The sequence below is a fragment of the Plasmodium knowlesi genome (genome assembly GCF_000006355.2).
Source record: "Plasmodium knowlesi strain H genome assembly, chromosome: 13".
NCBI lineage: Eukaryota > Apicomplexa > Aconoidasida > Haemosporida > Plasmodiidae > Plasmodium > Plasmodium knowlesi.
The window spans coordinates 743,149-757,660 of NC_011914.2; the positions used below are offsets into that span (position 1 = coordinate 743,149).

A 14,512-nucleotide genomic window follows, 5' to 3' on the forward strand; every position below is an offset into this window, starting at 1 on the left:
TTTTTTTTACCCACGTAGAAGAATGAAATAAGTGAAACTCCCAGGGGGGTGTGTGTATGCACATCGTTAAGATGGCGAAACATGGGAGGTCCATGAACGGAAAGAACTACTCCTTTTTTTTTTTTTTTTTTTTTTTATGCTCCCGAAGGAGTGATAAGGAATGTTCCACTTGGTAATTCTAGGTACTCATTTGGTTATTCCATTATGTGTGTAATTTGAAGGACGAGGTGCACACGGAAGGGCGTTACCGCTTCAGAGAGGAGGATGGTATCCCTTCGAACAGCGAAACATCAGGTCGCCATGTGTAATTTTCATCAGGATGAATTCATCAACTCCGAATGGTGAAAAATAATGAATATGAAATTATGTGTAACTCGAGGTGGTAAAGTTATCCGTTGATATGTTTGCAATTCCTGGTTAGCTCTTTTTTTTTTTTTTTTTTTTTTTTTTTTTTTTTTTTTTTTCCAATCTTCCCCTCCCCCCCCTCTTTGGCTGTCTTTTTCACGCACGTTATTTTATATGATCAAAGAGGGAAGAACATGTATCTGTAAGCAATACGTAAGCGTAAAGGTAAAGGGAAAAATGGTCTACATCGCCTTCTCAATTTTTACTTAAAGGCGGGGGATGCAAGTGATGCCCATCGGATTGCATCCAAGTCAATCACCGTTTCCGCTGTCACCTCGGTGTGCGCCGCAAAATTGGACAAAAGAGGAGAAAAAAAAAAAAAAAAAAAAAAAAAAAAAAGTAGCTAAAAGTGAAGCAAAAGTGGCATACTGCACCGAACTTGAAAAACATGAGTTACCTTCTGGACGACAAGAAAATTCTACTGAAGGAACTGTTTATTCGGAATGAGGATATAAAGGTGAGTGGCAACAAAATGGAGAGGCAGATTTTTTGTACCATGTGAAGAAGGAAGTGTAGAAAAAAAAAAAAAAAAAAAAAAAAAAAACGGTGTTGTAATATGAAGAGGGGGTAACACACTAGCTGGACGACTACATGGGCAACGAAGTAGTCGTAAGCCATACATGTGTACACACAAATGTATGTTTTTTTTTTTTTTTTTTTTTTTGTTCTGCATCCTCCTTGTGCAGAGAGAAAATGAAAACATCGAGTTGGAGAACAGAGCTTTTTTAAAATTGATTGAGAGTTACGAAGAGCAGACGAAACTGCTGAAGGTGCTCCCATACCTTCATCACGTGTGTACCAGTCTGTACGGCGTGGAGAATGAAATAAACTTCAACCTACCAAAAGATGAGTTTGGACCCCATCTGAATGAACTCTTGGATAAGGCGATAGAAAATTACAAAAATGTTTTAAAAAATATATTAGCAAAGTCGGGAGTAGATGGGAGGTCTCCTAACACTGGATTGTCTGAACACGAGGTTACCAAGGATGAACTCACAAACAGGGTGTACAGCATTGACATCGATGACATGGTTTGTGTTTCTCGGGGATCCAATTCAAACGAACCGTTAGTTCGTGAACAATCGGAGGGGAAAGACACACCAGGGGCGGCGACGGCAGAGGAGGAGCCTAACGAAAGAGGTACCTCCCAATGGAATAACAAACCGGAGGAGAAAAAAACGACAGAAAGGGAGGCATCTCCATCGTGTTGTTTTACCCTTTATATGTTCTACCCTTTATATGTTTCACCCTCTTCATCCATATCGTTCACTTCACTTACACTACTATCACCCCACTAGCAGAAGTACCCCGAGCGGAAGAGCACGACGCATCTCCCTGTCAGACGAACGAGAAAAACATTTGTCTGCACTGGGAGCGGGAGGAGTCCACGGGGGAGTTTTACTCCATTCAGTCGTGCGAGGCGCATGAAGATATCCAAAGTAAGTTTCTGCGGATGGGAGGAGAAGGCCCTGCGTGAATTGGATTGTGCACCATCTAGGAGGGAATGTACAATGGAGTTCTTCTGTATCTTCCTTACTCCTTTTACTCCCTCTCTTTTCACTTTCCCCTTCCTCGCCCCGTAGGGAGTCGCCTGAACCTGGCCGAGAAGGAACAACTGACGGTGAACGAGATAGAAAAGCTTAAAGGGAAGATAAAAAAAAGCACCGTTTATTATGACAACGCAAAAACGATGATCCTCTCCATGATCACTCAGTGTAAAATTCTCCTTTTTGAATTGGACGAGGATATAAAAAGTTACAACGCATGGAGAGAGAAAATGAAAAAAGACAACTACATAATGAAACGGAAGGATTGTTTAAATGCATTTTTCAGTGATATCGTTAAGAAGCATCGAGACAAAGTCGGAGAGGCCAGAAAGACAAATCACACTTTGCTAAACTTATATAGGAAAAAGTATTCTAACATGAACTATATAATTACGATTAATGAAAATATCAACAATGTTGACTTTAGGTACCTGCACGTGCTCATCCACAATCAGAAGCTGAACTATGATCGCCTAATGCGAGAACACGAGGATAGCTACTCCTGCTTAAGTATGGGGAGAACCAGTAACCACACGAATTATTACATATCACCAAACAACTAGACATTGCAAACACGCTTTATCACTTATCGCTTATCACTTATCACATATCACATATCACAGGGAAACTGCTGAACGAAATAAGAGAGACGCACAATAAAATTGAAGAACGGGAGGGGAGGAGAAAAGAAATGCAGACCATCATCGAAAAAAACAACTGCACTCTGAACGAAATGAACAAGATGATAATCGACCTCACCAACAAGATTGACACGACCAATAACATCTCCAATAAGTAACGTAGAGAGAGGAGGAGTTGTGTGTCTTCTCCTTTGACATTGGCCACCTACTACTTACCACCAACAACCTATCATCGATAACATATCCCCAACGACTTACCTTCGCTTTAATAACCCCCTGCAGAATGAACCAGTACGAAGATGTCGGAGCCATGGGAAAAAACTCGGTCCTGCAGTGCATACAACTGAACAAAGACATCGTAAGGATGTGTTAGAGCCATTAGTTTTGGATCGCGCATGTTCGTATGTCAATGTGCTAGCCAATAGGTATATATCTGTTTATTCTTTCTCCATTTTTATCCCGCACGCAGAACAATGTGGAGAAAAAAATAAAGTCTTATGAACGAAAAATTGACATTACCAAGAATGTAAAGGTTAAGACGGAGGGGAAGCGGGATGGGACAAAAGGTTAAAATGAAAAGGGTGTTATCACCTCGTAGCAATTTTTTTTTTTTTTTTTTTTTATATATATATTTTTGTTTATACCAAAACGGTACATTTTTTTTTTTCTGCTCAAAAAACTTCAACGGTCAGGGCGTCATTCCTCTGTTTTTCCGTGATCTGCATTGTTCATGGGGGTGTGAGAAAAGAAAAACACACACATATGTGGAGTTATGCATGTGTCTACACATGTGTCCTTATGTATGTTTCCTCTGTGGCACTGATGGTCCATTAGAAGGATGTTTTTCTGCCTCCTTTTTTTTTTTTTTTTTTTTCTATCATACACACGTGGAAACACTCCTTCTTACCGTTTCGTTGTCCACTACCTTCAGCTGAGGCAACTTTTTTAAAATCACCAACTTCATATACTCCTGCGAAGTTTGTTGGAAAAGGGGCGAAAAGAGAACAAACGTGTTTGACTTGCCTGGCGAAGGGAGACAGGATACAAGCAAATTAACCAACTGGGTATAGCAAAAATTACGTTTGTCTTTCCCTCATATAAAGGGTTTCCCTTAAGTCCCAATTCGGCAAGTTCTGGCAAGACGCTCTTCAAAAAGGAGGAAAAAAAAAAAAAAAAAAAAAAAAAAAAAATACTACATTATATGTTGCTCTTTTTATGAACAAGTCAAGTAAAAAAAAAATGGTCAATGCGATGGTACTTCTCATGGACAGTTCGGTACGGCTATGTGAGGAAGGCACCGTACACACTTACCAATTTGTCGACCTCCTCGATATTTTTTATTTTGTTGTGAAACAAGTAAAGCACTTGGAGCTTCTTAAGGGATTGGAGGTTGTCCAGCTTATCAATGTTGTTGTAGGAAATCCAGAGTTGTTTTAGCGTGCCACTGATGTCTTCAAGGAACTGGAACTTTTTAATGCAGTTTCTTCCTAGCGAGAGGATCTCAATATTTTCTGTGACGAGGGGAAGCAGTAGTGGGCAATTAGAAAGTTGATCTGCAAAGCGAGAGACAAGCAAACCGATGACCGTTTCAACATGAACAAACGTACTCAGACCGGACATCGGGACGAGTTTTTCAATTCGGTTCGTCGACAAGGACAGGCGCTTGCACTTTTCGAGTGAGTTGATACTGTTGTCTAATTTTTCAATTAAGGGGATGTGGCAAATGAAGCTCACTTCTTCCTCTTCGCTTATTTTTCTGCCTACAAGGAGGTAGGATAGTGCCCATTGGGGGAGTGGGTAGCGTTGACAAAAATGGGCGGTCATAATGGGGTATACAATATTACTGAAGCTCTGCACCGTTAGTATTGTTCGAGCCGCCTTTTTTTTTTCTGTCTTACCATTTTTCTGTTCCCAGTTTTTGATGCACTGGGAAATGGTGACTTCCTTGGCCATCGCTTTACTCATTTAGAGATGGATTATTTTGCAAAAAGGGTTGGGTTATTTTATTTTTTTTCTTTTTCTTTCTTTTCTTTTGCACGTATAGAGGAGGCGCGATGTCGGAGATGCCAGCGTTGGAGTGGTTAAAAAATGGTGAAAGGGTTCGCGGGAAGGGTTCACGGAGAGGGTGCCACTTTCACAACGGGTGGAGATTTCCCCATGTTGATGTTCTCCCGAGGTTGGAGTTTTCCGAAGACTGTGCAAGGCTCACCCAGGAAGAGAAGACCCAGTGATCTAGGAACGCACAGGGAAGTGTCCAATTTGTGTGTGCACATGGATACTCTCCCACGCTTCTGCATACCGCGCAAGGGTACTTTTTTTTTTTTTTTTTTTTTTTCACCCCTGTTCGTTTCTCCTCAATGTTTATCTTTTATGTGATGATGTGATCACTACTGGAGATGTAAATTTCTACCAAGATGAAATATATATATATATTTTTTATTTTATTTTTTCAACCGGTCCAATGGACAATTGAATAGACATTTCTCCCCTTTGAGCGGAGCCACGCTACGATGATTTTCCTGACTCCGCACAAGTAGATACGGAAGCGTGTGCAAGTGTACCTTTGGGTGGAGAAGGCACTGACCAAAAAGCTTCGGCACAAAAGTTAAAACATTCACATGTTGATTGTTCAGCTAGCGAGAATTGCTGGGCCCACAAATCATCGAAGCAGTAGCGATGGAACGATGGAATGATGAAACGGTGGATGTGGGTTTTGCTCCCCTGCCCGCGACGAACACACAGCATCAAAATGGATTAAATTCAGTTTGTTAAATATTTTTTTGTCCCCACCTTGAATTCTCATCAATGGCGAGTTGCCTCAAATTTTACCTGACCAGTCAGGCAAAAAAAGAAAAAAAAAAAAAAAAAAAAAAAAAAAAAAGACACATACGAAGGAGTATTGCACCGATTCCCCTTTTTCAAGTCAACGTGGGTATATGTCTGTTGTCACACATTGTGGGGACCTTTCACTTTTTACATGATACCCATTTGTTGGCTCTTTCAAGAGAGTGTAAATGCCACCCATTCGGTTGTGCGCCTTGACGGTGTAGCCCCTTTCCTCTTTCCCTGACCGTCCAAGGATACACATCCTCGAAGGAAAGGCGATGGTGATATAATATCTATGGTGATGTTTATGACGATGGCGTTACACACCAACCTGGAGACTTCCCCTTCCTTCATGTTAGCAGAAGAGTACACATGTGCTATCACCTCCTTCGTATTAACAGATGAACGTGTAAACAGTGCAGAGGAGGGGATAATGTAACAAATTCCCAAATGGATGTTCCTTTCTTTTCCTTTTTTCCAGAGCGACCTGTTCATGTCTCCCTTTCCTTAATTTTTTCCACTTTAAAAATAATGTTGCAAGTTGTTATTGCGTTTGAATTTTCTATCCACAGGTTGATCCACTCGTATTGCATTGGGCGTTTTTTTTTTTTTTTTTTTCTTTTTTATGGTTCCATTTTGGAGTATCATCCATGGACACATAAAGGCACATCAGCAGGAATGGCACCACGAGGGTAATGATTTACATTATATATTTATATACATATGCGTGACCACTGGGTGTTACTTTTTGGAGAACAGCTGTCCCCCTTTAGTTATTCTTTTCCGCAATTGACTTCCTCATTCGTTTTCCCTTTGCGCAGTTGGCACACTAACGCCACAGGCCAACAGTTAGGAGCAACGCTTTCAAATACCCTCCCCCCCCATTTTGTTACGCAAAAAAAAAAAAAAAAAAAAAAAAAAATTTCCGTAATGCACAAAAACGTTGTTAAATTTTGGCGTATTTTTTTTTTTTTTTTTTTTTTTTTTTTTTTTTTTTTTTCTTTTTGAACGTGGCCACCGTATTGATCATACGGAAGGAAAAACATTTCCCCCATTTGTCATTTTAATTTTGTTATATGCGTCAATTTCTCGTTTGGAAAAGCGCCCAAGTGTCATTTGACGTTCGCGCGCTTGTATGCCATGCTATGCCCGAGCGTGTCCCTCGCGCGTATGTTATACCACGCATTTACGTTGGGCCATACATTCTCAGCGATACGCTTCGCCATACGTTATGCAGTGTGGTTTATACTTGGCGGCCCATGTGGCAACCTGTAGTGCAGCTACCCTATAAAGCGAAGAAATGTCCATAAAAGAGGGGAGGAAAGAAGAATGCACCGGAAGTTTATTCTCGCATGCATACAATACAACTTAACACATTCAACTGACCGATGGACGAGGAGCGATCGTGATACTTACCACCCCGCCCCATACGAGTGAAGCCATCAGCTCGCACATGCGAATGAAGTATGCCTTTGGAGTCAACCAGTCAATTTTGTAATAACTCTTGTTTTGTTTTGTTCTGTTTCTTTTTCTCTTCCTTTCAGTGTCCCGTAAGGGTTGTTAAACAGCTCGCTAGAACGGGTAGTCATTGCCCCATTCGGAGCAACCACGACAATAGTACCTCGCAACACTCGCATGTAGTTGTGTGTTCGTGTGTGCACAGGGGTGACACACCTGGGTGCGCTACGTAGTCGTGAGTACACAAGGAGGAAGAGGCAAAACATCGAGGGGGGAATCACAGATGCACAGGAAACGGTGTCGCATCCGTTGATTTGGATGCTCGCGGAGAGAAGCACATCGTAGGAAGACTCAACGGAGCGCAGGAAGTTCTTTTTTTTTTTTTTTTTTTTTTTTTTTTTTTTTTTTTTTTTTCACACCCGCAGAGGGTACCTCCCCCATATTTTTTAAAGTAATTGCTACGAAGAAGGGGAGAGGCAACAAAAGGAATTGTGTAGGAAGAGAGGGTGCCCTCGGAAGTTAGACAGCCATAGGGAAAGGCCCCAGCTCTTTTGGCATTTGTCGCATCTTCCATTTCCCCCTTCTACACAGACACAAAAACAGACACCCCCTTGATGCACCGATAAATAGCGTAACATGGATATACACTTGCAAGAAAATCAGACAGGGATTCGATTTAGTTGGAACTTATGGCCACCTACAAAAAATGAGGCGTCGAAAATCGAGGTACCCTTGGGTTGTCTGTACACAGTTCTCAAGAGAACAGATGACAACAGCGTGAAGTTAGTGGAATACGAACCACTTAAATGCAAAACGAGTAACTGCATCTTGAATCCGTATTGCAACATAGACTTTAGGAACAAGACATGGACATGCCCCTTTTCGAATATCAAGAACCCCTTCCCAATGCACTACGCGGAGCACATCTCGGAGAAGGTACGCTTCAGTGGAGGAAACCATAGCCATCTCGATGAGAAAAGGAGTGAAGGATATTTATGTGATCATTTCCTATGCTTCCGTTTTTTTCATGTGCATATCTATTCATGTTGTGTTGTCTCGCTAGTCCGAGTGTACATTTTGATTACCATTTCACGCTACCACGTAACCTTTGCTTTTGCAGAATCTACCTGCCGATGTGATGTACTCCAACATTGAGTATATACAGCCATCGAACGTAGGAGATATTCCACCGCCTACGTTTCTGTTTGTTATCGACACATGTCTCTTGGAGGAAGAGTTGGAACAGTTGAAGGATTCAATACAGCAGTGCATAAGTTTGATGCCACCAGATGCGCACATCGGAATAATTACCTTTGGAAATATGTGCTACGTACACGAAATAGGATTCAAGGATTGCCTGAAGTCGTATGTTTTCAAGGGGACCAAGGATATCACTGCACAGGATTTACAAAAGCAATTAAACTTAGGAACAAGAAATGATCCAAGAAGCTCCACCACGTCTACATCAGCCAGAAGGTTTCTGCAACCAGTTAGTGAATGCGAATACAACATTAATATGTTGTTGGAAGATATACAAAAAGATAATTGGCCAACTCCTCCTGATCAAAGAGCAAAGAGGTGCACAGGGGTAGCTCTTAGTGTAGCAATAGGTTTGTTAGAATGTTGTTGCAACCAATTGAGTGGCAGAGTAATGATGTTCATAGGAGGAGCAGATACAACCTCTCCGGGAAAAATTGTGGACACTCCATTAAGTGAATCTTTAAGACACCACCTAGATTTACAGAAGGAGAATAGTAACGCGAGGCATGTTAAGAAGGCATTAAAATATTATGTGTCTTTGGCTAATAGAGCTGTTGCATCCGGTCATGCGATAGATATTTTCGCATGTTCACTGGATCAGATCGGATTGTATGAAATGAAGGTATGTTGTGAAAAGACAAACGGCTATATGGTAATGGCAGATTCGTTTTCCATGAATGTATTTAAGGATTCATTTAAAAAAATTTTCGAGACAGATTCCAATGGATACATCAAACACGGTTACAATGCGAAGCTCACAATCATATGTTCCAAGGAGTTCAAAGTGTGTGGTGCCATCGGTGCATGTTCAAGCAATAAAAAAATAGCAAATTATGTTTCTGATACCTGTGTAGGTGAAGGAGGAACGTGTGAATGGACCATATGTGCATTAGACAGACAGTCTACCATAGCCTTCTACTTTGAAATCGTTAACCAAAATATTTCTTCACTTCCACCTGATAGACAAGCGTACTTACAGTTCCAAACACTTTATCAACACCCTAGTGGTAGAAGACGATTACGAGTTACAACCATTTCTTACCGTTTCGCAGAAGCCAACATTGCGGAAATATCTCAGGGCTTTGATCAAGAGACTGCCGCTGTCATTATGGCTAGATTTGCGGTTCTAAAAGCCGAAACGGATGAACCCATAGATGTGTTAAGATGGCTAGATAGAAAACTTATAAGATTAGTAAGTACCTTTGCAGATTATCAGAAGGATGATGTGAATTCCTTTCACTTATCTCCAGAGTTCTCAATCTATCCGCAATTTATGTATCACTTGAGGAGATCCCATTTCCTGCAGACATTCAATGCAAGTCCAGATGAAACCGCCTACTACAGATCTATCCTTCTTCGAGAAAACGCAATGAATTCTCTGATTATGATACAACCCGCCTTACTGCAATATTCCTTTGAGTCCCCCACCCCTGTACCTGTCCTTCTTGATGCGCAGTCACTGAAGTCTAATGTCATCCTACTTCTAGATTCCTATTTCCACATCGTCGTATGGTACGGAGAAATGATATACCAGTGGAGAGAACAGGGCTTTCACGAGAAGCCAGAGTACGAGCACTTTAGCCAATTACTCAACGCACCTCATGAAGATGCCAAGTCCATTTTGGAGGACCGATTCCCTATCCCTAAATTTGTTTTGTGTAATAGTGGCGGTAGCCAGAGTCGCTTTTTATTGGCCAAGGTGAACCCCTCCACCACGCACAACTCCCTCAGTGGTAGCACCTTCGGAACATCGAACAGTGAGTCATACATTATCAACACAGACGATGTGTCGCTCAAGATATTTATGGACCACCTGGTCAAGCTAGCCGTACAGACGTGAGGACGAACAAGTGCGGTCAGAAGGGGAGGCTTGAAAAGGAGGTACGTTTATGCTGTATGTTGGCGCGTCCTGGAGGAACTCCCCACCCTGGAATATTTTTTCTAACCACCTTCAATTGGAAAAGGAGCACAAAAAAAAAAAAAAAAAAAAAAAAAAAAAAAGAAGATAAAAAAAAGTTTATTGGAATTTGTGTGTTAGTTATGAAAACAAACATTTTGATTCCTTGCGAGGATGAAGTGAAGCTGTAGACAGATGCCAAGAGTTGGCATTTTGGAAGTTTCTTTCCGCCTACCCTCCGCGTGTTTAGCATATGGCCACACAGACGCATCCCTTTTTTTGAGTGATACCCCCCAGGTGGAGTCACTTCGCCTTCTGAAACTTTTTAAATCATCAAGAATTTTTTGCATCCACAAAGTGAACATACACCTTTGTCCCTCCTTCTATTTCTTTTCTTTTCTTCTTCTTTTCTTCTTCTTTTCTTCTTCTTTTCTTCTTCTTCTTCTTCTTCTTCTTCTTTTTTTTTTTTTTTTTTTTTTTTTTTTTTTACTAAACGTCCAATTAACTTCTCGATCCATATTGCCTTGCGCGTCTTTTAAAAGCCTCACGCAGATTACGGTGGGGTATCATTTGATTTGTGGGTGTCATTTCGCTTTTGGGTGTCGTTTCGCTTTTGGGTGTCGTTTCGCTTTTGGGTGTCGTTTCGCTTGTCGATGTCATTTCGCTTGCCGATGTCATTTCGCTTTTGGGTTGTCTCGGCCGCATCACTGGCTTCATCGGAGGAGGGCCCTGTGGAAGGGGGATCCGCCCGGGAAGTTCGTTTGGAGCGAATGACACTAGTGATGAAGAAGGCCCACTTGTCATGCTCGGTGATGAGAAAGTGCATGAGGTACAAGGCAGAAATTAAGGCAAGGGCACAAGTAAGGGTGATATAAAAAATATTCGTTCTGGAAGATTCATTAGACTTGGAGCAAAACAGGTATTGAAATGTAGGTGATCGACAATCAAATGTCATGGCAAGGTATGTATGAACTGCAATTTCCTTCTTCCTAATGGTGATAGAGCTATCACAACTGAGCATAACAAAGTCTGCTGTGACAACGTTAAGAGTGGGATTATCCGCACAATGTTTATCGAAGGAGTTTTTCCAGAAATCTGATTTGTATATGTCTTTGAAGTAGCATGGAGAGTGGTAAGGAGGACAAGCGCAAGATTTAATTTTCTCATTGTACTCCCTTGAATTTTCGAATCGGGCCATGTCTGTCACGGTGCACTGGGTTAGGGTATCCAAATCATTATGTAGGAAGTTCTCATTTATAACATCTCCATCCTGTTGATTTAAATCGTTCAACATGTTAGCCTTTTCTATTTCTTTAAGAGGTATCACAAAAGGAGGGTTGTTGTATATCTTCTCCGATGTAGGAGTATCAACAGTAGGATTACCATTATTGGGTGCATTACTAGACGGATTGACAGAAGAACAAAGAGGAACATCGTTACAAAAATCTACATCTAACAATTTGTTCTTATCCTTTACCACTGTGCTGCACGCCTTTCCAACATACTTCACTTCCTTAACTAGGTGTCTTATTCTCCTTCGAATTGCTTCAGCATCGTAATTATCATTTTTGCAAGACTTTGAGCAAGGGCTCCAATCGGACCACTCACTGAATTCACACGCTATGTGTTTATGTTTGCATAGAAGTAATCCCCTATTTGTGGGGTCCAAGTAGGAACAGTTGTCGTTGAATTTTTTAAAAATCCCGTTATAAATAGTCGCGGTGAAGTGATTTATTTCGTAATACTTACTGCACATTTCGAAGGAGTAAAATTGCGCGTTCTTCGAGTTGCATAGCGATTTTATATCCTCGCATAGGTCGGCACACATTTCGCCCCATCGCCGTGCACCCGTTCTAACATCCTTTGAACTTATCTTCCTGTCCTTCTTCGTCTTTCCTTTTTTGTTCTTCACCGTGTCACAATCTAGGTACTGATAAAAGTGTTTGTTGTCCCAGGAAGGCAATCCACTTTTGCAATAGTTGTACAGTTCGATCTGATTAATTTTCTTCGTCGTACTTTCTACGTTGGAACATTTTATTGTGGAGTACTTGTCCAACACGATGAACAGGTTGTTTTCATTCCCCTTGTCACTGATATCACAAATTTCTGTCCTCATCAATTGACTTATAAACTTAGAGTTCCTTATGTCGTCCATGGTACATGGTTGTGTATTTTCTTCACTGCAGTAACAAGAGTTGTGTTCGGGGTCGACCCATCTGGCCATGTCCTCCTCCTCCACGCTCAGGTTCTCCTTCGCCTTGTCTACGAAGCACTTGAAGTACTGACTGCTGTTGTCATCCCCGTGCGGCGCATCCTTCCCATCCTTCTCTTCCTTCTCTTCCTTCTCTTCCTTCTCATCCTTCTCGTCACCCCCCCCTTGCAATAACCTACTTCTCCTGTTGTACCCATATACTCGTGATTTCCACATTGTAGACCTGATCGGAGGAGAGTTCCTTTTCAAGCGCACTCCCCAGTTCGTCTTCAAGGAGGTAGGTAGAGGAGTCAATGCAATAATTCCCAGTCTCCATATCTTGTTTGTCGATGTGGTGTTCTTCCAAGTAGTAACTATCCACATGGCACTCGTCCATGCCGAAACTGTCCACTTCATGTTACCATCTCTGGGGTGTCCATTCCGTTCACCATGAAAAAACACCAGAGCGCACTCTTCCTCTCCTTCTAACTTTCCTTGTGATACATTTGTCTCACAGAGAGGGAGAGATGTGATCAGCAAGAGGAGTAGGATAATACTAAAGAGGAGTTTTCTGTTATTCATTTTGTAGAGAAGCACAATCAAGTGGTAAAGTCGATGGGTACAGTATTATAAGAATAGTACCAATACCCATGTGAGAATGGAAAGACACCCCCCAAAAAACCGCTTTTTCTGCGTTTACGTTTAATTACACCTTTTATAGACTTAGGTACCTGAGGGAGTGTTCTTTCCAACAGAGCACTTCCTCTACGTTCTCACATTTGCTAACTCGTTTTCTCTACTAAGAAAAATTTTCCAATCAGTATCCATGCGAATTATAAAGATAAAATGGTGATCTTTTTTTTTTTTTTTTTTTTTTTTTTTTGTCTTAATAAATATGTGGTGGACATTCTTGTCATAACCAGAATTAGCATTGGCCCGTTTTTTTTTTTTTTTTTTGCACCTCCTGCATGTTTATTGTTGCTTTTTTTTTTTTTTTTTTTTACAACTGTATAACCTTTGGGTGGCCTTTTCGTTCAGTTAAAAAGTTGCTAACCCTTTTGACACAGAACAACTTAAATGTAGTGGGAGATGACGTGCATATGTTTTTTTTTTTTTTTTTTTTTTTTTTTTTTTAAGGTCAAGGTGTGCATGCGGGGTGATCCTCCCAAGGCGACAAACAGGCGAGAGACCTTACAGGCATAAACCAGAGATGATATTTCTCCATGATCGCAAAGGAGACATGGCAATCGGTGCTTATCGGAAGTTTTTTAAAAAGAACCAAAGAGGGGTAGAAGTAAAGACATAGCAGCAACGGAGCTGTAATCAAGAAGGGCATATATATATATATATATATATTTTTTTTTTTTTTTTTTTTTTTTTTTTTTCTGTCCACTTAATGTGAATCCTCTTGGATGGAGTTCGACACAAATATCTTATTGAATGTTAAATTCGATGGAGGAGGGATAATTGATCCATTCCCACTTGGTGATTAAGATTATCTCCCACAGTTTCTGCGCAGATGTGTAAGAAGAGCCAATCTTCATGTGATAGCAACAGGAATGGAGGGATGAGTTTCCTTTTTATAAGACTTGGAGCATTTGCGTCTACCTAATGGAGCCTCTTTCCATCACCATCACCACCACCACCACCACGTCCATGTGAACTGATGAAGGTGCTCCATCACATGTACATAAATTGTCCGCAGTACACTTTTTAAATTTTTATTCAATTCCCAAAGTGGTAGTCGTTTTTCCACCTATGGAAAGTTCCTTCCTCACTGTCGGCAAAAGAAAAATTATCTGAATACTCCATTTTTACTTATGTACCAATTCGATATTTTCCTCTTGGAGGAGTCGCTCAACAACGGTTACGTTTTTCTTTTTTCTTTTTTCTTTTTTCTTTTTCCTTTTTCCTTTTTCCTTTTTCCTTTTTCCTTTTTTCTTTTTCCTTTTTTCTTTTTCCTTTTTTCTTTTTCCTTTTTTCTTTTTTCTGTGACGCCATGTGGGAGGCACGACGTGGAGTGAACACCTTAGGGGGGGGAACATTCTTCCTTCGCCCAAGTCGCCTCGTTCATAACTCGCGGGTGCCATAAAATGGAGAGGTTAAAATAGAGCGCACCGCAGTTAGTGCGACTGCATATAACGGTAGGCGCATAACAAGTTCATTAAAAAAAAAGAGCGACACTTTGGGGCGTAAGTGAACTAATGCGACTTCTCATCGAATGAAAAAAAAAAAAAAAAAAAAAAAAAATATATATCCAGCCGATGAGTAAGGAACCCATCAAGTA

At 40.9% G+C, this 14,512-nt stretch overlaps 4 protein-coding genes across 4 annotated transcripts; 2 read left to right on the plus strand and 2 right to left on the minus strand.

Moving 5' to 3' along the window:
* Positions 1-793: 793 nt before the first annotated feature.
* On the plus strand, positions 794-3,164 carry PKNH_1316400 (conserved Plasmodium protein, unknown function; the record flags this gene model as incomplete). The annotated part of the gene is made up of 7 exons (XM_002258063.2): positions 794-862; positions 1,092-1,545; positions 1,707-1,844; positions 1,989-2,462; positions 2,576-2,747; positions 2,876-2,951; positions 3,063-3,164. The coding sequence occupies 7 exons, from the start codon at positions 794-796 to the stop codon at positions 3,162-3,164; spliced, it is 1,485 nt and encodes a 494-aa protein (XP_002258099.2).
* Positions 3,165-3,264: 100 nt separating this feature from the next.
* PKNH_1316500 (dynein light chain 1, putative) lies at positions 3,265-4,558 on the minus strand (the record flags this gene model as incomplete). The annotated part of the gene is made up of 6 exons (XM_002258062.1): positions 3,265-3,312; positions 3,501-3,563; positions 3,674-3,739; positions 3,905-4,104; positions 4,201-4,353; positions 4,492-4,558. The coding sequence occupies 6 exons, from the start codon at positions 4,556-4,558 to the stop codon at positions 3,265-3,267; spliced, it is 597 nt and encodes a 198-aa protein (XP_002258098.1).
* Positions 4,559-7,513: 2,955 nt separating this feature from the next.
* Positions 7,514-9,977, plus strand: PKNH_1316600 (protein transport protein SEC23, putative; the record flags this gene model as incomplete). The annotated part of the gene is made up of 2 exons (XM_002258061.1): positions 7,514-7,813; positions 7,998-9,977. 2 exons carry the CDS (start codon positions 7,514-7,516, stop codon positions 9,975-9,977), a joined length of 2,280 nt encoding a protein of 759 aa, XP_002258097.1.
* A 610-nt stretch (positions 9,978-10,587) lies between these two features.
* PKNH_1316700 (thrombospondin-related protein 1, putative) lies at positions 10,588-12,807 on the minus strand (the record flags this gene model as incomplete). The annotated part of the gene is made up of 1 exon (XM_002258060.1): positions 10,588-12,807. The coding sequence occupies one exon, from the start codon at positions 12,805-12,807 to the stop codon at positions 10,588-10,590; it is 2,220 nt and encodes a 739-aa protein (XP_002258096.1).
* Positions 12,808-14,512: the final 1,705 nt, after the last annotated feature.